This window comes from Toxotes jaculatrix, chromosome 24, assembly GCF_017976425.1.
Source record: "Toxotes jaculatrix isolate fToxJac2 chromosome 24, fToxJac2.pri, whole genome shotgun sequence".
Taxonomy (NCBI): Eukaryota; Metazoa; Chordata; class Actinopteri; family Toxotidae; genus Toxotes; species Toxotes jaculatrix.
Window position 1 is genome coordinate 660,595 of NC_054417.1, and position 20,784 is coordinate 681,378.

Below are 20,784 nucleotides of genomic sequence, written 5' to 3' on the forward strand. Positions count from 1 at the left end.
ATAATGGGAATGAATGTCATAACACGCAGCACATTATCAGCTCACAGATAATCACCTGTCTTTATGATCAGATTTGGGTTCAAGGATTCATCCAGCCGCACTTTTTGTTTGAGCACAAAGAGATAATAAGGTCGACTGACAGTGAAACCCAGTCACCAGCTGTGTCTGTGCTGAAAGGAAACTCACTGATTTGTTACCTGCCATGAACACTTTCAGTGTTTGTTGTACTAATTTAATGAATTCTGTCAATTTACAGAAGTATGATTTGTTTCTGGTTAACTGTGGCCAACGCTTTCCTCACTGAGCTCACGGCTTAACTCTGTGGTCATGTGACGCTTTAAGCAGGTCAGAGGTAGCCAGGTGACCCCAACGCACAGCCTTTTATTGTGAAAAGGCGAGTGAAGTCCACGGCAGCACAGTTACATAATCCACAAAGTTGACGTTACAAGCTGAGTTTTCTGAAACATGGACACGATCACGTAGACAGAGGTTACATAAAGTTAGCTGCTGCCAGTCTGTGTGTTCAGTCTGAGGTGGGACTGCAGCAGGGAGCAGTGCACTCTGGGGAAAATACGAGGTTTGGAGGGATTAAAACATGCAGTCGATAATTGCAAAAAATGGATTGGAGACCCCAGAGCCGGTCAAAGCTCAAGTGCAAGGTGAGTTTGTCCAGATATTTATTTTTGGGGTTTCTCTGATTAATCAAAGATGGCCTCTGTTGTTTCAGCCTCTAAAATGTGAAGATTTTCTTTGACATATAAATGTAAACTGAACATTTAGGGGTTTTGGACTGTTGGCTGCACAAAACAAGACATTTGACAGTCTGTTTAAAATCATGAATGTTTCTTTAGTTTTATCTCTGAGCAACTTTCATCTTCAGCTTTTTAGGATCACAAAGAAAATGTGGTTTGCAGTCAAGCATTAAAAACTGCAGGAACACACCAGTGATGATAAACCAGGTGAGTCTACAGTAACTCACCTGTGTGCTGACGTGCAGGCTCCGTCCCGTCGTGGCTGCAGGGCACTCTGCTGAGGAATGGGCCTGGTCTTTTCTCCGTGGGCAGCTGCGAGTACAACCACTGGTTTGACGGCATGTCGCTCATCCACAGCTTCACCTTCAAAAATGGTGAGACTGGTGTTAAAATGACGATGAATAAATAAATATAGATCAGTGAGTGATATTTACAGTCAGCACATTACACTGGAACAGATAAACTCACTGCTGTAAGACTTGAAGCAGATCCATGATACATTTGACCTGCTTCTGTCTAAAACCTGGTGTTGTGCTGTTGTTTCATGCGTTTACAGTTTTGTTGTTGTTGTTTCAGGTGAGGTGACTTACAGAAGCAAGTTTCTGAAGAGCGACACCTACAAGCGAAACATCAAGGCCGACAGGATCGTCGTCTCCGAGTTTGGAACCATGGTCTACCCAGATCCCTGCAAAAACATCTTTTCCAGGTGCAGTCCATCTGGGACAGATCAGTCTCAGTCTATCGAGAAGACATAGAGATCTGTTAGAGTCCATTCGAGAAACAAAGACAGACGTGTTGGTCCATCCTGGACATATAAAGGTCTGTTTTATGTAGGTACAGATCTGTTTCAGTTCATGAAAGAGACACAGAAATCTGTTTACCTGAAACACAGAGGCGTCTCACTCCATTCAGGACATGTAAGGATCAGTTTCAGTCCATCCAGGACATTAAGACTTCAGTTTCTTGCATCCAGATAATGTCTATACCACCTTAAATCACTCTTAATCACACAACATTTCATTCAAAATTTCATTTAAAGAACTGTTTGAGCTGACAGTGTTCTCTTCAGTAGCAAACAACAAACTATTTCTTTGAAGGGCATTCACACACCTCTGTAACATCGTCCCCGACTTCACCGATAACAACTTGATCAACATCATTCGCTACGGTCAGGACTACTACGCCTCCTCCGAGGTCAACTACATGAACCAGATTGACCCCGATACTCTGGAAACTGTAGGCAGGGTAAGTCAGTTCCCACCTGGCTCGTCAGAAGTGTCAGTCCTCAAACCTATCACACTGTATGTTTATACAAGCGAAAACCTTTCTGCCAAATTCCAGATAAACTACAGGAACCACATCGCTCTGAATCTGGCCACAGCTCACCCTCACTACGACAGCGAGGGCAACACCTACAACATGGGCACCGCCATCATGGGCGTCTGTGGGCCTAAATATGTCATCTTCAAAGTCCCAGCTGATGCCTCAGGTATGGCTGCCTTCAGAAACTTCAGAAACAGGACACAACTGTCAACATCTGACAGCATGTTGGTCCTCAAACTGTCATTAGGGCAAATTCATACAGCAGTTTGCATAATGAGGACCAGTGTGCAGGATTCTCTGGTGTAATGGGCCAAACAACACGTCTGTTTCAGATAAAGAGCACAAAAAGCCGGCGCTGAGGAAAGTGCAGCAGGTCTGCTCCATTCCATTTCGATCCACCCTGTTCCCGAGCTACTTCCACAGCTTCGGCATGACTGACAACTACATCGTGTTCGTGGAGCAGCCCTTCAAGCTGGACATCGTCAAGCTGGCCACCGCCTATTTCAGAGGGGTCAACTGGGGGAGCTGCCTCAAATACGACAAGGATGATATCGTATGTCCTCCCACTTCTGTGAACTGTTGATCGGACAATGAAGCTTTAGAACACCTGCACTACCCTCTTTACAACACGATCATCCCACTGGAGTCCATGTTGTCCATCATCACCACACAGTCCACTTACTGGGAGAGAGCAGATAACGTATGATGACCTCTCTTTTTTATCTCTGTCCCAGACATTGTTCCACGTCATCAACAGAAAGACGGGAAAAGCAGCGTCCACACGTTTCTATGGTGACGCCCTGGTGGTCTTCCACCATATCAACGCCTACGAGGCCGATGGCCACGTGGTGTTCGACATGATCTGCTACAAGGACAGCAACCTGTACGACATGTTCTACATCCGGAACATGAAACAAGAAACCAGCAACTTCATCCAATCCAACAAGAGCTTCTCCCCACCAGTCTGCCAGAGATTCGTCCTGCCGCTCGGCATCCACAAGGTACAGTCAGAGCAGAAAACACACCTCAGATATGCAGGCCGAAACACTGGAGCGGACGTGTTTTACTTCCCAGTTCACCCAGTTCATCTCATGAAATGCCTGTCTACGTGAACTGTTTTCCAGGAATCTCCCAGAGGAACCAACCTGGTTACGCTGACGGACACGACAGCTCAGGCGGTGGTGCAGGAGGACGGATCCGTGTACTGCCAGCCTGACACCCTGTTTGAAGGTCTGTCGTTCACATGGTCAGTCCGTTTGATTTGAACATGGCTTAATTTTCCCACCCTAACCAGCATGATTACTCCTCAGGCCTGGAGCTGCCAGGGATCAACTACAACTTCAATGCTAAAAAGTACAGATACTTCTACGGCTCCAGGTTGGAGTGGTCTCCTCACCCCAACAAGGTGAAGCACCTCAGGCAGCTCCTGACACCATCAGCGTCCAAAAACATTTTACAGTTACAAACCAATGACGGTAGAAGGAAGCTTAAATCAAATCTCACCAAATATCGAATGGATTGCTTTGACTTTTGGTGCATAATCCGTGTAATAACAGTTACATCAGTCTGTACAGCTTAAAACAGGATGGCCTCACGTTCTAATGCTGCTCTGACCTTTTCGTCCAACAGATCGCCAAGATCGACATCGTCACCAGGAAACACATCGAGTGGCACCAAGAGAACTGCTACCCTTCAGAACCGGTGTTTGTCGCGTCTCCAGGAGCCGTGGAGGAAGATGATGGTGAGATCACAACTTTCTATGCACACACACAAACACACACACATTTAAAAACCACAGAGCAAGTGCCATGAAACCATCAGGGTGGGGAGGATCTTTTCTGGTCCTGTTCTGACTGCTTGTAACCTACATCCTCCAGGAGTGATCTTGTCATCTGTCGTCTCTCCGGATCCAAACATTTCTCCATTCATGCTCATCCTCAACGCTAAAGACCTCGAGGAAATTGCCCGAGCTTCCATCCCCGCCAGCGTCCACATTGACCTTCATGGACATTTCATCTCCGCCAACGTCTAACCACCAACACGTGGGCTCTATAGATTATTTATTCCTTCATGTAAATTCTGTAATATTTTGCCTATGTGTAAAAAATATTTTGGACAACTCTGCGATTTTTGAAGATGTGCCAGAAAAGGACGCGTAAAAAGACAACATGGACCCAAAAGTGAAAAAAAGCTTTTTCTCATTTTTCCATTTTTGGTATCCGTGTTTCATGCACTTCATTTGGGAAATATTTAACATATCGAAAACACAGTAATCACAGCCAGATTTCCATTAGATATCCAGACCCCCCGTTTCCCAGACACAGTAAGTGAAAGCATGATGCAGATTTTTTCTTTGTTTTTTAGATTAAGATGTTTTTGTTTAACTGTTTAGGAACAGGCTTTTGTATGAGATACTCAGTCACTTCTGCTGAATAACCAGTGTCAGTGAGAATCTGACACAGAAAAAACAGGCTGTCTACAGACACAACACCTCAGACATGCCCGACTTTAACAGAACACAGTTTAATTTTTTTTTTTAATTTGCATTGCAAATATTCAACATCAGGGACAAGTCAGAAAACAGGTCGTTCTGTCTGAACTGTCTCAATCAAATGGGTCTAAACTGTTTTAGAATCTGAACTGGTTTGTACTGGTTTCTCTCTTTGTTTGTGGCTGCATGTCCCAGGCTGCACAACTGGACAGACAGTAAATAGGAAAAAAAATCTGTCCCTGTTTGGAAGTTGTGAGTGACGTCTTCAAACATCATGGACGTTCGAACCTCGGCTGTCAGAGGGTCCTCAAACACACCAACTGCATCATGACAGCAGCATGAAAATCAAGCTGGTTAACTGCTCTCTGAAGGATTAACTATCTGCAGCTAAAATCTGTTTTTTTATAGAACTGTACTGAAACTAACGGCTGCCTGGAAGGAAGGAATCCAGTCTGATGATGTGGAAACAATCAGCGGGAATATCAAGTATACTGGGACTGTAGTTCACCAGTTAAACATGGAACAACAAAACACCTGTATCGTCCTTTAACGGTCTAATCACATGTTCAACAGGTGCAAACTCTATTAATCCAGATCAGTTCTACACCAGCGTTAAACTCACTCTGTCTGTCTATATAAATCTATCAGTGACCATTTGTGTGTGCATAAAAAACTCTGACCAGTCACTTTCAGCGTACTCCACAGAATAACAGCCGCAAAGACAAAGACATCTGCTGTGAAATGGACTTCAGTATCTGAAACTGAATTATGTCCTCAGTACAAAAACCTCAGAAAAGTCCTCAGGCTTCAGAAACCAGCTGCAACACAAAGTCCAGCTCATCACAACCATTTCCAGTGTTTTCAGTTGTCTCTCAATGTGAAAGTGAAAAGTCCATTTTCACAGTTTTATTATTATTATGATTTTATCCTGAATTCTTTTAACACCAGCAGCGACAGTCTTCCACACACCACAGACTCCAACCTGAATACTCTGTTAGCTGTTACCCTGCTGCTGCACACGCGACCAGGTCCGAACTGAAAACTCTCAATCTGCAGGTTTCATCACAATCATGGAAATTTATTACATCAGCAGTTGCAGCAAAAACATTTTAAAATCTTCTCTGTCAACCCCCGCCCCCCCCCCCCACCCCGGCCGACAAACCACGCAGCAAAGCCATGTCTTTAACGTCGATATCATCACTGCTGCTGCTGCTGCAGTGATCTGGTGTTTTTGTGAAAGGAAAAAAGGCCCTCGAGCAGCTCAGTACAATCCCATAATACACCTGGTCTCTGAACACTGGCTCTGACGACTTGTTGGCCTCGTTAAACTCGTGAGCCTCAGTCTTGGGGGCGGGGGCGGAGCCTGGGACACGAATGAGCAGCCACAAACCAAATCAGAGAAGAAGAAGAAAAAAAAAAATAACACAACGTTGATGCTGAAGAACAGGCACGTTGGAATACTGTGTTTGTGTGTGTCTGTGTGTGAAATGTGGTCTAAACTATCACTGTTTACAACAGTGGAAAAAACTGTTCGTTTCTCACAGAAAAACACTTTCACGTCTTTTTTTGGTTATTTTTTTTTTCTTTTTTCTGCACTTCCGCCGTCGTCTTGTCGTCTGAGGGAAGAAGCGCACGTGTTTATCTGTGTGTGCGTTTGTTTGTGTTTCATGTCCCTCAGATGATCTCGAAGGTCTTCTTCAGCTCCATGATCAGCTGCCAGTCAGATTTCTGCATCTCGTCTCTGAACCAGTTCTTCAGAGCGTCGATGGACGCCCGCGTGATCTGAAACACAAAAACATTCGGTGAACAAACAGAAGCCGAAGCTACAGAAACACGCAGTAAACTCTCAGATAAAAGCCTGAGGAACCACAGCAACATATCTCCAACAGTCACATGTCACACTCACCCCTCTGCGTGAACATGGAGGACGGGCTCAGTTTGTATTCAGCTAAAGTTACAATTCACATGACCACTTTTCATCTTTAACATCAAGCTGAAATGGGCTGACATGAACTACACATGACCTATGACCTATGATCTATCTACGCTTGACCCTGAATTCATGAATTCAAAAACCGTGTGGGAGTTTGTCATTACATTTTTCAGTGTTTTCTAAGCTGAGCTAAAACTACAACTACACTACAAAAAGTTTACGATCTTTTACTGAGTGAATGAGTTTCTCCAAAACTAAGAGTTTCACACTTTATGCAACAACATTCAAAGGAAACAGGTTTGGACAGGAAGCACACGTTTACCCTGCTCGTTTCTTTCTATTCTGTCCTTCTTACCTCCTTCTTGTTTCTTCATTTCTCCCGTGTATTCTTCCCATCTTTCTTTCATTTCTTGTCTTCCTAAAATTCACTGTCCTCGTGACGAGGAGGTGCTACCGTAACAGTTTAGCTGACTCAGAAATCACGCGTTTGCTAAAACCATCGTCTCTAGTTCATGTTACGGCGGAAAAAGCGACGTTCATCGGCCAAAACAAGCTGGAAATTTACTTCAAACTGTTTGATGGAAATGCTGAAGATGGAATTTTTAAATAAAACTAAATGTCAATAAAAGACTTTCTGTCCCTCCTCAGTGGGCGGGACCTTACCTTGCTGACAATGATGTCAGTGGCTTCAAAATGGCGGCCGTACATCTTGGGGGACTCCCCGGGAATGGGCTCGATCTTGATGCAGATCTCCTGGCCTTTCTTGGCGCTGTCGACGGACTTATGGTTTATCTCGATGCTCGTCACCACGCCGATATCCACAAACTGAAACGCATCACGACGACATCACATAGAAACACCAACACACATGTTAACGAGCTGAGACTGCTGTCTGGTAACGTCAAATAAACTAAACTACAACACGCAGACTCTGTCTTTCAGTGTGTCTCACCCCTTTGCTGGGGACACAGAGCGGCGTCCCCTGTTTCAGGACTCCGGCCTCCACCGACACCCCCATCACGATAGGATCTCTGGAGTTGAAGATGAACTGAGGAAGAACCCGCAGCTTCACCGGAAACACAGCTATATGTCTGACAACACACAAAGAACACACATCAAATGACCGAACACAAAAGTTCAACACAACATCGATACAAACTGAAATCAAAGAGAAGAGGATCCACTGTGTGAGGCTGTTTTCCTACTTGAACTCATCCTGTTTGGCCTTCTTGTAGTCCTCTCTGTACTTGGTGAAGGCGTCGAACAGATGGTAGATGATTTCAGCCGAGAAGATCCGAACCCCCAGGCTGTCGGCCATCTCCTGACTCTCCCTCTCCACCTTCACGTCGAACGCCAGGATCACCGCGTACCTGCAGACACGCAGCAAGATAATCTACAAATCCATCCAACAAATCCATTGAAAGGTTTTTCCAGATCAGAACCACTGAGCGGTCCAGGAGACAGCAGAACCTACTGCGGGTCGTGCTCCAGCATGGTCGACGCCTTCATCACATCTTTCTTGTGAACTGGACCGATGTTAATCCCAGCATACTGCAGACACACACAGAGGTCAAAGGTCACTTCTTTAGTTTCTGCTTCTTGTTGCTTTTCAGGGTAAATGTTCTGAAACAGAAACTATCCAGCTACAACTGAGTCAAACAGAAGGCTAACAGAGGGACAGGCTAACAGAGGGACAGGTAAACAGAGGGACAGGTGCTCACAGGGACTTTAGACGTCCGGAGGAACTCCAGCAGAGCCTCCAGTGATCCCAGCGTGGACGCCTGCACGTAAACTCCTTTCTCTTCCAGTTTGATGGAGCTCAGAGTCTGTTTAAGCTCTCGCACCAGTTCATCCTGAAAACCAGCAGCAGTCAGTCAACTGGGAGTCTCACACAGCCAGCAGAGTCTGCTTTAACACTGGTCTTTACACTGGTTTGTGTATGTGCGTGTGTTACCCTGAGGACGGGGACCTCGTCGTCCCTGTGAGCCACCAGCAGGGGGAGTCCCGCCAAGGTCTTCTCCAGGTCTTTACCCAGAATCTTCACCCCCTGAGACGTCGACACCTCCTTGTGCTTCTCGTACTGGTTCTATACACATCAACCAATCAATACATCAGACACTCGATCAACCAGGGGTCATGAGGGGACACTTGTGGGAAAAGGTTGCTTTTATTTTGAAAAAAACGGTGAATTTTAAAGTAGTGAACCTTGACTCTGAGCTCCTTCAGAGGGGGAGGCAGCAGTAACCCTCTGATCTGTGTTACGATTGGTCCCTCCACCCCCGGGACGATGATGGTCTCTCCCTCCCGCAGACGGCCGTTAATCAGGATGACGTCTATCGTAGTCCCCATTCCAGGCAGAGCTTTCACCTACAGAAACACAAACCATCAGGGTTTAATTTACCCAGACTGTGGAGCTAAAGGAAAAACTGGAGAGGAAGTCTCTCTTACCTCCATGACCTGAGCTCGCAGCTCGTCACAGTGTGCTAGCCGGCGGGCTAACATGGTCTGGGTGAGCTCGATCAACAGCGCGATGAGGTTTCCCATCCCGTCGCCGCTGTGGGCAGAGGTGGGAACCAATGACACAAACGTGCGGGGGTCTTTATTCTCGTAGAACAAGGCAGCGTTCAGACCCTGAGGAACAATAAAACACGACGGATGTCAGCAAGAAGCGGCTGTTTGACCCTTCGCCTGGCAGACGGACACTACAGCGGTGTGATGTCACTGATGAGTGATGACGTAATGATTGACACCTGCTGAGCGAACTCCACGATGATGGCCTTGGCTCGCTCGTCAAACTCGTCCTTGGTGTTTTTCTTCTGCTTCTTCAGCGTGGCCACGACGTCGGTGTCTGGACTCTTCTTCCAATCATACAGACGATCGATCTGACAACAACAACAACAACAACAACAACACGGTCAGAAAACACAAATAAGGAAACAGGTGAGACACACCTGATGGTACACAGGCAGCAGACCTTATTGAGGGCGACGACGAAGGGACACTTCTTCTCCTTCAGCAGGTTGATGGACTCGAGCGTCTGAGGCTCCAGGCCGTGCATGATGTCCACCACCAGGATGGCGATGTCGCACAGAGAGCTGCCTCTGTTCCTCAGGTTACTGACCGAACAAAGAGGTGGAGACACGAGTGACCGAGGGCGAACACCGACAGATTTCTGCCAGTCTCGTGTACGACACAGTAAAAATAATATTCAGAGAGTCTCAGTGACATTAACTGAAAGTTACAACAGTTTGTTTACATCATCACTCCGAGGCAAAACACGAATAAGAGATTCTTTATCTGCAGAGCAACTATGTAAAGGAAGGATTACAACGCTCTGGAATAAAGTGTAAGTGTCGTTAAGCGAGTGAAAACACAGCAAACACGCGTGTATCAGTGGCTGTGTGCAGCAGTGTCAGCCTCACAGGGCAGAGACAGTCACTGTTACCTGAAGGACTCGTGTCCTGGTGTGTCGATGATCAACATGCCGGGGATCTTGATGTTTTCTCTGTCAAACTGCACGAAAAAACTCTGGTTAATACACTTCAACACTGAGCTAATTTCACCGTGTGTGTGTGTGTGTGTTGTCGTACATTTTTAACCATCTTTGTCTGCTCCTCAATCGTCTCCTTTGGGACATTTGTGGCTCCGATCTGCTGAGTGATTCCTCCGGCTTCACCGTCCTGAACATGAGTGTGTCGCAGCTACACACAGCAAAACACACAGTCAGCAGGTAAACAGAGAGAAAGCAGCTAACAAACAGTAAACAACTGGTGAAAACACCAGGCAGTAAACAGGCAGTAAACGTTACCTTGTCGAGGATCTTGGTCTTTCCGGTGTCGACGTGCCCGAGCACACACACCACAGGAGCTCTAAGCGTGTCCAGGTCGATGTTCTTCAGGTTCTCCACTCTCCGTTTCTATGGAAACACACACACACAGCTGGTCAGCCAGAGACGGGGTGAAAAGAGACGAGCTCTCGCTCCTCCTCCAGTGTCTCTCACCTCGATTCTCCTCTTGGCTCGGTCGTACAGTCGCTCCTCCTTCGTCCTCCCGTCGTCGTCCTCACTCTCGCTGCTCTCGTCCTCGCTCTCCTTCTTCTTACCGTGACCGGCCGCCGTCGACTCCTTCTCCTCCTCACCGTCGCCCTCGCTTTCATCCTCCTCTTCGTCATCTTCATCCTCCTCTTCCTCATCCTCTTCCTCGTCTTCGTCCTCTTCGTCCTCCTCGCTGCCTGCAGGCTGAGCAGCGGTCTCCTCCTTCACCTCAATGTGGACTTTCTTCAACTCTGACAGACAACACAAAGATCCTGTTTGTCCTGAATGTCTTCCTAACTCAAACCCTGTCATGAGGGCTGTAACTGTGTCGTATATGAACATTGTAAAATCATTCTGTGGGTTTTTATGATGCCGTGTCCTCGTCTCTCTGTCTGTGTAGTCTGTTTTTCCCTCCACTCCTCACCTTTCTCCTCATCGCTGGCGATGGCCTCCCAGTCGTCCACAGCAGCATCTGGCTTCACCTCTGCACACAGAAACACCGATCAACAACAGTGCCGCTCATCTGTCCTCCTAACACCTCCTCTCCTGCACCTGTGAGTCTCACCTGGCTCTGCCGCTGGCGTCTCAGCCTCGGTCTCCATGGCAACGGGCTCTGGCGTCTCCGACGTCGGTGAAGTGACCTCTGATGTTTCTGGGAAGGAGAAAATAGCTTTTTAACGCTTTTTTTGTTTTTAAAACGAGCAGAGTTAACGAGCTCTGACGAAGGAGCAGCAGTGTGTCACCTTCAGGTGTTTGTGCGTTTGGCTTCTTCTTCCTCTTGTCTCCATAAACTGGCTTCTTCTTTGGCACAGAGTCTTTGGATGGCACCTCCACACCTGCGCGCGCACACACACACACACACACACACACACACACACACACACACACACACACACACACACATTTTAAATTCATAGTAGCTGACCAATCTATCAATAATCTGTGGCTGAAAGCATTGATGGGCGAACTCTCACCCTGAGCCTGCAGCAACTTGAGCGTGGCCTCGGCCCGAGCTCGAGCTTCTCTCTGGGATTTAGTCAGCAGCTTCCCCTCCTTCTTCAGACGCTCCTTCCTCTCCTTCTCCTTCTGTTTCTTCTTCTCCTTACGCTCCTGCTCCAGCCGCTCCTACAGAGTGTGGAGGTAGGGTGGGGGTAAGAAGGTCAGAGATGATCTGAACAGATGAACCATAGATGAAATGAGAGAGGAGGTGGTGTTTGTCTTACCTGCTCCAGCCTTTGCTTCTCCAGCTCCTCCAGTCTCCTCAGCCGCTCCTCCTCCTCTCTTTTGGCTCGCTCCTCCTCCTATAAAAAAAAAATAATAATAATAATCCTCAGACCTCAAAAAGACTCAAAGGTTTCATCATAACTCTAAGACTACATTTTCCAGAATGCCCCACCTCCTTCATCTTGGCCAAAGCCTCCTGCATGGCCTTCACTGTGGCCTTGCTGGGTCCTTTCTTCTTCTCCTTCTCCTCCTTCTCACCCTTCTTCTTCTTCTTGTCTTTCTTCTTCTTGTCGCCCTCAGCCTCCTCTGCAGGACGACACAGCAGAAGAAGAAACGCGAGTAAGAAACTGCAGCGTTAAAGTAAATTACAGAAAAGTTCAGTTTATCCAGAGTAAAACCTTTACAGTTAAGAGTGAAAACATTTTATCAATGTATTCATCAATTCATCAGCCTATTTCCTGCTTTTTTCCTGGATTTTGAATTTTATGACCGTCGAACATTTCAAACATCTGTACATTTTGATTTGAAATCCATCGTACCTTCAGCTGCAGGTTCTGCCCCTTCCTGTTCCTCCGTCGCGGCTGCAGGTGGTGCTACCTGAGGGGGCGTGGCCTCTGTCATCTTCTCTGGCTCTTTTTTAGCTTCCACGCTTCCCTCCTTTTCCTTCTCCTTGAGCTTCTTCTGCTTCATCCTCTCCTCCTCCTTCTTCTTCCTCTCCCTCTCCTTCTTCTCCGCCTTCTTCTGCGCCGCCGTCTTGATCTTGAAGCCTCCTCCATCCTCCTCCTGGTCCTCCTCATCCTCGCTCTCCACCTTCACCACCTTACCTTTGTTCTTCTTCTTCTGCTCTCTCCTGGAGATGAACTCCTCGTCCTCCTCTGACTCCTCCTCCTTCCCTTTTCCACCTCCTACTCCTCCTTGTCCTTTCCTCGCACCTTCATCCTCGTCTTTGTCCTCATCTTCTTCGGACACTGAAGGCTTTTTGCCTCCTTTCTTTCCTCCTTTGGCTTTGGGGCGAGAACGTGAGCCGCTGTCATCATCGGAGTCAGAAGGAGGAGCAGCAGGAGTCGCCTGGAGGAGCAAAGGGAAACAAAAGAAAACTTGAAAGATTCAGAACAACATTCAACAATAAATTCTTATTCTTAAAATTAATGAAAATAAAAAAGTTTAAATGGTTAAACTTTACTCAGTTTTACTTTACAGATGTAAACAGGCCACACACACACACACACACACACAGATTTCTTCCTCACCTTCTTTCTGTCTTTCTGCTCCCCGTTCCTTTCTTCATCAATCTGACCTTCACCTTCATCACCCTCTTCATCTTCAGGGCTGGCTCCTCCTTTCCTCCCCTTTCTGGTCTTCTTCTTCTCTGGTTTGGGAGGCTCGACGCTCTCCACTTCCTCTGTGGTGTCTGCTTTCTGCACAGGGAGAGACAGTGGAGTTAAGTGACTTTTAATTTAAGGTTTATTTACCATTGAAGCCTGATAAACGATGAACGATGGTTTCCTCAGGTGTGGTTACCTTTCCCTTTCCTCCCTGAGTCTCCAAAGACAACTCCTCAAGCTCCTTCAGGATGTCATCCTCACTGCAGGAGGAGAAACTCAGAGTTAAAAGACTGAAAAAGAGAAAACTCAAAGACAAGACTCACAGACAAAGAGAGGGAGACAGGAGACAAAACAAGAGTGAAAGCACAGGAGGAGCTGAGGATGAGGAGGAGAAAGAGTTGTGATGAAGGCGAAAGGGAGGTAGAGGAGGAGCAGTGTCGTACTCGAAGTCATCCTTCTTGGCTCCTTTCTTCTTCTTCTTCCCTTTTGGCTCCTTGGAGGCTCCGGCTCCTTCAATCTCCGCCGCCAGAGCATCAATGTCGATGCCGTCATCTTTGGCACTGAAGACAGATCAATGACATCATCGATCAATCAATCAGTCAGTCAATCAATCAAGTCAATACTTCAGCTTAGATGAGACAAAGAGCAGCTCTGAAATGTGACAGGACACTGAGGTGGAGAGACGCAGGACTCTCTGTCTGTCAGAACAATATGAACTGATGAAAAACTGCTGACTCTCCACTTTCTTCACAACCCTTTCATTACCCATCAGCCCTCTGACACGCAGAAAACCGTACTCTGATCTGAGAACAGTCTCACTCAACCCAGATTTCTCCATCAGTCAAACGGTCTCTGGTTCCAGCTTCTCCACTGTGACAGTAAACTCCTGAGCTGTATTTACATCAGTGTGTTGCTGTATGGATTTGAACTACCACTCTGTATCCCTAACCACCTGCTTTCAGTGGCAAACACAGAAAAAATATTTTTAAATATCCCATCACATGCTATACACCAGCACTGAAAAATATGTGTGTTATTACCAAAATGTGCCAAAAGTATCCACAGTAAAATCTATAACATACAATTATATTATTGGATTATTCATAACTGACTGTTCCCGCTGCTCCAGGTGGAAATGGTTTTACCTATTTCAAACTGAGTTGTGTACCATACCATACCTCTGCATTTTGGACCATTAGTTGGATAAAACATCTGAGGATGTCACCCTGGCTTCTCAGACACTGTACCCAGTAATTTTCAACGTTCTACGAGCAGATCAGGGACTGAAATGTCCCCGTTCAAGGAGACATCCATGCAGGACCAAGTCCTGATCAGAGCCACATGTCTGAATGGACAACTTTACAAGCTTTTCCTGTGTCTTCATGTCTTTATTATATTGTCCTGTGCGCGTTAGCTGTTGTTATAGCCACAGTAAATTCTTTATGTTAACAGACCTGCTTTGCTTTACAGCTCAACGAAAGACCACCAACAGGGCTGTGTGGTCACCTGTCAGTACAGGACTCCAGGTGTGTCAGACTATGGCTGACAGGCTAAATGAAGGGAGGGCAGTTAGGCAGGTGAGCTGGTACTCAGCGTTACATCAGCCTTTCTATCAGAAAACCAACATGCGCTGCGGAAAGGTGGAACAGAAGCCGGGCTAACAGATAGCTTAGCTTGCTTCCACTCCTCTAGTAGCGGCTCTTCACAGTATTTAGCCTCCAGCGTTCACAGGTTACACTTCGCGCTGTTTCAGCTGAGTTTAAATCGTTCTCTCCGGCTGTCAGGACTGAGGTTAAACCCCGGCTTTGGTGCTGAGCCGTTTTCAAGTTCTTTAAACCATCACCTGGACTCACACTTCCACTGACGCGTGGTTAGCTTCTGCTAGCGCACCTAGCTGCTAAGCTAACAAACTAACGAACGGGAAAACAACCCGGTTTGGGGGGATTTAACGGGGCGAGAAAGTTCGTCAACGCCCGGTATCAATGTGGACGGGTGGCGTGTGGTGGCAGGTGGTGTTTTCTCTACCTGTCCTCCCCGGATTTCTTCTGTTTCTTCCCCATCCTGCCGCTGCGGTTCTCCGGTTTGCTCCGCTGACCGACACGATGGCTCGCATCAGACTAAGATCGTTCACTGACACCTACAGCTGAGGTCTCACTCCGCTGCTTTTTCCTACACCGTCCCTCCTGTGAACACAGCTGCAGAAAATGTAAAATAAGCATGAATATGGCATAATATTATTAAAACAAGCATTATATCGTAAAAATAATTCAAAATAATATAAAAAATGAAATATATTGCATCCGCCTACAATTTATTTATATAATATTAATATTTCTTTATAAAGGTCTTACTGGTTTGCACTGTTGGGAAGTATTGATATGATGTGACCCTGGAAAAGGTGTAATTTCAATAAGATCAACGCTAATAGGTGTCAGAGCCCATAGCAGGCGCGTATCAACACTCAGACTTCGCCTTTTTCCTGACAGTTAATCAGATGGGCTTTTGGTTCCATGAGATAAGAACAGAGTGACACCTCATCTCTTTACTCTCCTCTTTGGTAGAATTGCGCATGCGCCGTGCGACTTGACCGTCTAAGGTAGTCATCAATAATTAATGATTTTTTTTATTAATTCACAGATTTTATCATTTGTCAGATTTTTATTACAAAATTATAAATTAGTACAAATTTTATTTCGCAACTTTAATGAGGCCCTCGTGCTTTTACTTTGAAAGGATTCTGAAACATTCCTAATTTTCCACGTTTTTTCCCTTAAATGAGAAAATATCTCGCAGTAATTCAAAGAACAAAGTACCTGAAAAGGTTAAAGATTATTCCCCTCTGCTATGATCTGTGCAGCTGTGTGCTTGGCTCTGTTATCTCTTTGCTTGTTTTTCTAAACTGTAAATTTGCTAAGATACACCAATGACAGGAATAAGTCCAGGGCTTGTTAAGTTTGATATATTGTGTTTTTATAAATATATTGGAACACGTTCAATAAACCAAACAATTAAAAATAATTAATTGAAGAGAAAACTGGGAAGAAATGCACCAAAAAACAGACTGAGGGTTCGTACTGTCTCACATCTGCATCAAAATCACAACCAACAGAAACACTTCAAATCCAAAGTATATAAGCCGCAAATGTATGAATGGTTTATTATGACAGTTTCAGATTTTTTTATATCAAAATAAACTTGTAGGCATGACTGACAGTTTTAGCAGCATCACAAAACAAGGATAATTTAGATTTTCCTCTTATTTAATTGTCAAAGTATGAAAAGACCCGTCAATCAGTTTGGGAGTAAGAGCAGCTTCTGGTTACACTTTGAATTTCAGCACTGTGGCGTTCTGGGCTGATATGTGGAGCACAGGATGGACCCTTTAGATTCACCTTCACACTTTTTGAACAACGTTAATTTTCATATAGTAGCTGTAATGAACACTTCAGCCCCTTGGGGGCACTAGCAGCACAGTGAATGGATCAGTTTTCTGTTGACTCCACACAAACACCCAACAGCTTGTTTCCGTCCACCCGTTTTGTTTCAGCCCATCACAGACAGCACAGCGTCACACAGGTGGTGCAGTCGGGTCTGCAGCTCGCCGCTCTCCGACCGCAGCAGCAGAGCAACAGCTGCAGCTGCTCCATGTGGACAAAACCTCTCACCGACCAGCATGTTCACCAGCTCGCCGCTCAGCCGCCGAGGGAGCCAGTCTGCAGGAACATCCAGCTCACAGCTCTCGATCAGCCCGTTCTTTACCTCCATGTGCAGCTGAGCAGAGCTGCGAGCTGATGACCGACCGTCAGTCAGGTCCAGGAGGGTCTGGACGCTGAATTTAGGCGTCTTACCGAATGTCCAGTCCCAGCTGCGCAGCTCTGTTTCCATCCTGCTGAGGCCAGGAAACACTGACTCGTCAGTAGGGTTAACGAGGGTCAACGCAGAGCTGAAGCCAAACTCTGAAGGTCAGAATGGAAAGGAAATTAGAACAGAATAGAGCAGAGTCGTTATTAGTTAAATCAATATGAATGTATTAACAGCTGCTAAAGCCTTTGTCTCTTCAGCCGACAGAGGACAGTTGATGACAGGATACGGGACAGTGGAACCTTGGCCTTCAGATTTCAGTAGAACAAAAAAGTACCTGCGTTGTACTGGTTCACCAGTCCGTCCAGAAGCTCCTCCCACTGCAGCGTGGGGGCATGATCCAGCAGGTTGGCGACAGGCGAGGGTACACTGGGGGTGGCGTTGCTATGGATACCGGGGCAGGAGGGCCGGAGCACGGTGGAGAGGGCGGAGCGGTCGGCAGAGTGAAGCAGGGTGCAGTGATGGTAGGACGACTTCCTGCTCAGCCTGGACGCAGTGCCTGTCAACAAATCTCTGTACTGTTATGATTAATTTGTGAATTCTATCTGTTTTCTTACCTCAGCTTCTCTCTGTGCTGCTGTAACATGTCAGTTTAAACTCAGGGATCAATAAAGTTTTATTTTATCTCATCATATGTCATGTTTATAATGCAATGCTTTCTGGGACTCCAAATAATTTAAGCAGCCTTGTCACATTAGACAGAACCACCCCCCTCTCAACCTGAGATCTTGTAGTGTCCGTTGAGTAAAATGTCAAATCTGTCTGTGGCCTGGACGTCCAGTCCTGGTCTAACCCGCCTCAGAGCCTCGGTGACGACCTTCAGGTTCCTCTGCCGGTCATATGCTTTCTTGGAGGTGAAGAAGGTCAAGTTGAGGTTTCCGAGATCATGGAAGACCGTCCCACCGCCACTCCGCCTGCGGGCCAGAGGGATCCCCATCCTCCTCATAGCCGGCAAGTTGCACTCGGTCCAGGGGTTCTGGTGGCGTCCAATGACCACAGCTGGCCGGTTCCTCCACAGCAGCAGGATGCTGCGCTGTTGCAGGTCCACATTGGCGTCAATCCAGTCCTCCAGAGCCAGGTTCTGGTACACATTGGTGGACTGGGAGTGCAGGACCAGACCTGCACTGCTGCTGTCAGGGGCCACGAACAGGCTGCTGGTGCTGGAGCTGGAACTGTTCCTGGATGGCTGGTTTCCAGTTTGACACCTGCAAACACCTGACCAGCCTCTTAAAAGAGACGTCCTTCTGAGGTGCAGCATCATGATGTCCAGGCATGAAACAGCTTCAGATAAATTGTCTTCGTCTTCACCTCCTCATGTTGGAAATATCTAGAACAAGAAAACAGATAACCGAGTCCAGTCTCAGGCCTGAATGTCAGTAATGTGACACCACTTAATAACGAGACGAAGACTTCATATTAAAAACATCATAAACTAAACTATGTTACATGAAAATGACTCTACAGTCTAGCTTTAGCTTTAGCTTTAGCTTCACCGTAAAACCCGCGGCTGTCACTCAGAACCTGACTCAAATTTTAACTCATCACAATTCATTCAGTTGACAAAACGTTTGACAGAAGGACAGAAATAAAACGGTGAGGACGGCTGTTCTCTTACTGTCCTGACCGAGCTGAGCAGACTCTGCCGGCGGTGGACACACACGAACAACTTCCGCCCCTAACCTTCAACATAAAAGCGACGACATCGTTACAGACCACAGCGGGGTGTAAGGCAATCCCTTTTTGCTTTTATTCTAAAAGGGTAAAACACATCGGCTTTGACTCGGTCCTTCGCACTTAAGGTGCCGTGTTGTACTACGATCTGCCACACAAAGGTTCCGACCCCAAGCTTAAAAAAAAAAAACTTTATTGATCAATTAATTCCTAACATTTAGACCGTGACGTCGCCATGACAGTGTTCTTTCGCATTTGATTGGATAGATTTCTTTTTAACTTTTTATTCCTCTTTATGTTTAAACTGTGAGGGCTAAAAACACGGAGAACCAATAAATGGACACCAACAGAAACAGAAATTGTAATTTTCGTGAATTTCAGAGACTCCAATTTTTTCTTTAGATGTGTGTCCTGGAAGTTTTGGATGATTATGTGATTATAAATAAACAAACTGATTCTGAAACAACTGTAGTAACTTTGAATAAAAATACTGACCACACTGCTGTGATTACAATTACTATGAAACACTACAATAAAATATTTCATTTACTTATTTAGTTGTTTGGTTAATTTCATTTTACCAATTTTTGGGATTTTAAATTGTTATATTTTCAGTTTAGTTTGTCTGAGCTCTTCTGTCTCTTTGGCCTCTAAACTCGTCATCATGAGGAAGAAGTACAGACGACCAGAGAGAGGAAGAACATGCGACCACATCCTGACAAAACACACACACACACACACACACACACACACACACACACACACACACAGTCAGAGTCAGCGTCAGTCGGAGTCGGTGATGTTTCAGGTGAGAATTTTTTATTTTAGATTTTCTTCCAAACTTAATGTTGATGTTAACACTAGTGTTACTGACTTTTTATTTACTGTGCACACTTCTATTTAACATATACAGCACTATGAATCTGTTATATATGCTTCTATAGTACACATTTTACTAGAGTGTCATGGTTTAAAGATGACTGTTACAGACATGTTGAAGGGGAAATGAAAAAAAACAACAATTTGATATGAGATTTGAAACAGAAATTTGGTTCCTTTTAAAAATCTGAAAATGCCAGGGAGGGTTCTGCTTGTTAAGTGTTTCTAAAAGACAGAAATGAATGCTAGAGAAATGTAGATCAGAAAATTGTGTTGGTTTTCATGTGAAATTCAGTTCTAAAACTTGAAGGCGTCGCTTTAAGAGAACCACAGTTTTAATCATCTCTGGGTGTGAATTCTAAGAAATGTCCTGTTGTCACACATTCACACTTAGTCATATAGATACATACAGCTGCTATGTGGTCTATACAACAGTTTAACTTTAGTATTCTCAGAAAACTGAGGAGGAAAGGTTTTCTATGTTGAAATATATTGTTAAGAGTTAAAGAATTGTAGTTGAAAGTGGAGAGGCACTTGTCTGTATTAAAGTTATATGAGGGCTGATTTATGAGTTCAATTCAATATTATTCATACAGCTCCTTCCACAATCAAAACTGTCTCTAAGTGCTTTACAGAGACCCAGAGCCGGACCGCGGCAGTGGAAGGAAAAACTCCCCTTTAGTTCGTGGTCTCAGGTAGAAGGAGATGAGTTCTCCAGCTCTTGTTCTAAGTCCAGTTCAACTCTGAGTGATTCTGCAGAAAGTTTGAAGTTAACAACTTTAGTGGTATTTCTTTCGGGTAATCAAAAATCTCAAGTCAGCTCTGTTTGAGAAAATGGACACATCAGCCTCAGTCTCCAGAGCTCATTGCTGAAGGAGGCCCTCGGCCTGATCTGAACTGGTCTGGCCCCTTAGTCTACTTCCCCAAGATGAAGAAGGAGCTCAGTGGTCGCCATTTTGACACAGATGAACATATCGTGGCTGCTGTGGACCACGTTCTGGAGGTCCAAGGGATCTGTTTGCTTCACAAACACTGGACTGTATGTGAATGTAGGAGGAGAGGACGATGAATTAAAGCTGACACCTTCTACCTTAGACCACGAGCTCAGAAGACTGTGTATATTTGACTAATACATTTATTAACACACCCATATAATGACTCCCACGTGCCCAGGTATGAATGATAATGAATGTTACTAACCGGACTTGTTGTGTTTCCTCTTTGTGTTGTCCTGCAGTCATCACATGAAGACGCCATCCAGACAGCAACCCACCGACCTGCTGCACACACAC

The 20,784-nt window shown here is 45.7% G+C and overlaps 3 protein-coding genes across 6 annotated transcripts; 1 reads left to right on the forward strand and 2 right to left on the reverse strand.

The window, feature by feature from the left end:
* The first annotated feature begins 523 nt into the window (after positions 1–523).
* bco1l (beta-carotene oxygenase 1, like) lies at positions 524–4,515 on the forward strand. 2 transcript variants are annotated; one of them, XM_041031982.1, is made up of 11 exons: positions 524–659; positions 881–1,126; positions 1,329–1,458; positions 1,850–1,997; positions 2,094–2,241; positions 2,408–2,628; positions 2,810–3,076; positions 3,200–3,305; positions 3,386–3,480; positions 3,705–3,816; positions 3,953–4,515. In XM_041031982.1, the coding sequence occupies exons 2-11, from the start codon at positions 1,093–1,095 to the stop codon at positions 4,105–4,107; spliced, it is 1,416 nt and encodes a 471-aa protein (XP_040887916.1). In that variant the 5' UTR covers positions 524–659; positions 881–1,092; the 3' UTR covers positions 4,108–4,515. The 2 variants fall into 2 exon arrangements, with proteins under 2 accessions (XP_040887916.1, XP_040887915.1); XM_041031981.1 differs by having other exon boundaries at positions 529–659; positions 998–1,126.
* Positions 4,516–6,157: 1,642 nt separating this feature from the next.
* On the reverse strand, positions 6,158–15,232 carry eif5b (eukaryotic translation initiation factor 5B). The gene is made up of 26 exons (XM_041031944.1): positions 15,107–15,232; positions 13,525–13,641; positions 13,278–13,341; positions 13,007–13,174; positions 12,296–12,824; positions 11,929–12,062; positions 11,756–11,833; positions 11,507–11,657; positions 11,276–11,368; positions 11,098–11,184; positions 10,957–11,016; positions 10,500–10,783; positions 10,308–10,415; positions 10,090–10,200; positions 9,945–10,012; positions 9,474–9,615; positions 9,250–9,381; positions 8,948–9,130; positions 8,705–8,866; positions 8,454–8,585; positions 8,221–8,352; positions 7,974–8,050; positions 7,705–7,869; positions 7,452–7,590; positions 7,163–7,324; positions 6,158–6,348 (listed from the first exon to the last, which is right to left on the reverse strand). The coding sequence occupies exons 1-26, from the start codon at positions 15,139–15,141 to the stop codon at positions 6,241–6,243; spliced, it is 3,621 nt and encodes a 1,206-aa protein (XP_040887878.1). The 5' UTR covers positions 15,142–15,232; the 3' UTR covers positions 6,158–6,240.
* A 979-nt stretch (positions 15,233–16,211) lies between these two features.
* Positions 16,212–20,767, reverse strand: lipt1 (lipoyltransferase 1). 3 transcript variants are annotated; one of them, XM_041032005.1, is made up of 4 exons: positions 20,693–20,767; positions 17,663–18,269; positions 17,220–17,441; positions 16,212–17,037 (listed from the first exon to the last, which is right to left on the reverse strand). In XM_041032005.1, exons 2-4 carry the CDS (start codon positions 18,201–18,203, stop codon positions 16,625–16,627), a joined length of 1,176 nt encoding a protein of 391 aa, XP_040887939.1. In that variant the 5' UTR covers positions 18,204–18,269; positions 20,693–20,767; the 3' UTR covers positions 16,212–16,624. The 3 variants fall into 3 exon arrangements, with proteins under 3 accessions (XP_040887939.1, XP_040887937.1, XP_040887938.1); XM_041032003.1 differs by lacking the exon at positions 20,693–20,767 and adding an exon at positions 18,558–18,736; XM_041032004.1 differs by lacking the exon at positions 20,693–20,767 and adding an exon at positions 18,567–18,583.
* Positions 20,768–20,784: the final 17 nt, after the last annotated feature.

Coding starts and splice junctions, on each gene's coding strand:
- bco1l (XM_041031981.1), top strand. CDS start 596: ATGCAGTCGATAATTGCAAAAAATGGATTGGAGACCCCAGAGCCGGTC. Junction 1,127..1,328: donor CAGCTTCACCTTCAAAAATG/GTGAGACTGGTG, acceptor TTGTTGTTTCAG/GTGAGGTGACTTACAGAAGC. Junction 2,629..2,809: donor AATACGACAAGGATGATATC/GTATGTCCTCCC, acceptor TCTCTGTCCCAG/ACATTGTTCCACGTCATCAA.
- eif5b (XM_041031944.1), bottom strand. CDS start 15,141: ATGGGGAAGAAACAGAAGAAATCCGGGGAGGACAG. Junction 11,658..11,755: donor AGAAGCAAAGGCTGGAGCAG/GTAAGACAAACA, acceptor CACACTCTGTAG/GAGCGGCTGGAGCAGGAGCG. Junction 10,784..10,956: donor CGCCAGCGATGAGGAGAAAG/GTGAGGAGTGGA, acceptor GTTGTCTGTCAG/AGTTGAAGAAAGTCCACATT.
- lipt1 (XM_041032005.1), bottom strand. CDS start 18,203: ATGATGCTGCACCTCAGAAGGACGTCTCTTTTAAGAGGCTGGTCAGGT. Junction 17,442..17,662: donor CGGACACTACAAGATCTCAG/GTTGAGAGGGGG, acceptor ATTTGTTGACAG/GCACTGCGTCCAGGCTGAGC. Junction 17,038..17,219: donor GGTGAACCAGTACAACGCAG/GTACTTTTTTGT, acceptor TCTGACCTTCAG/AGTTTGGCTTCAGCTCTGCG.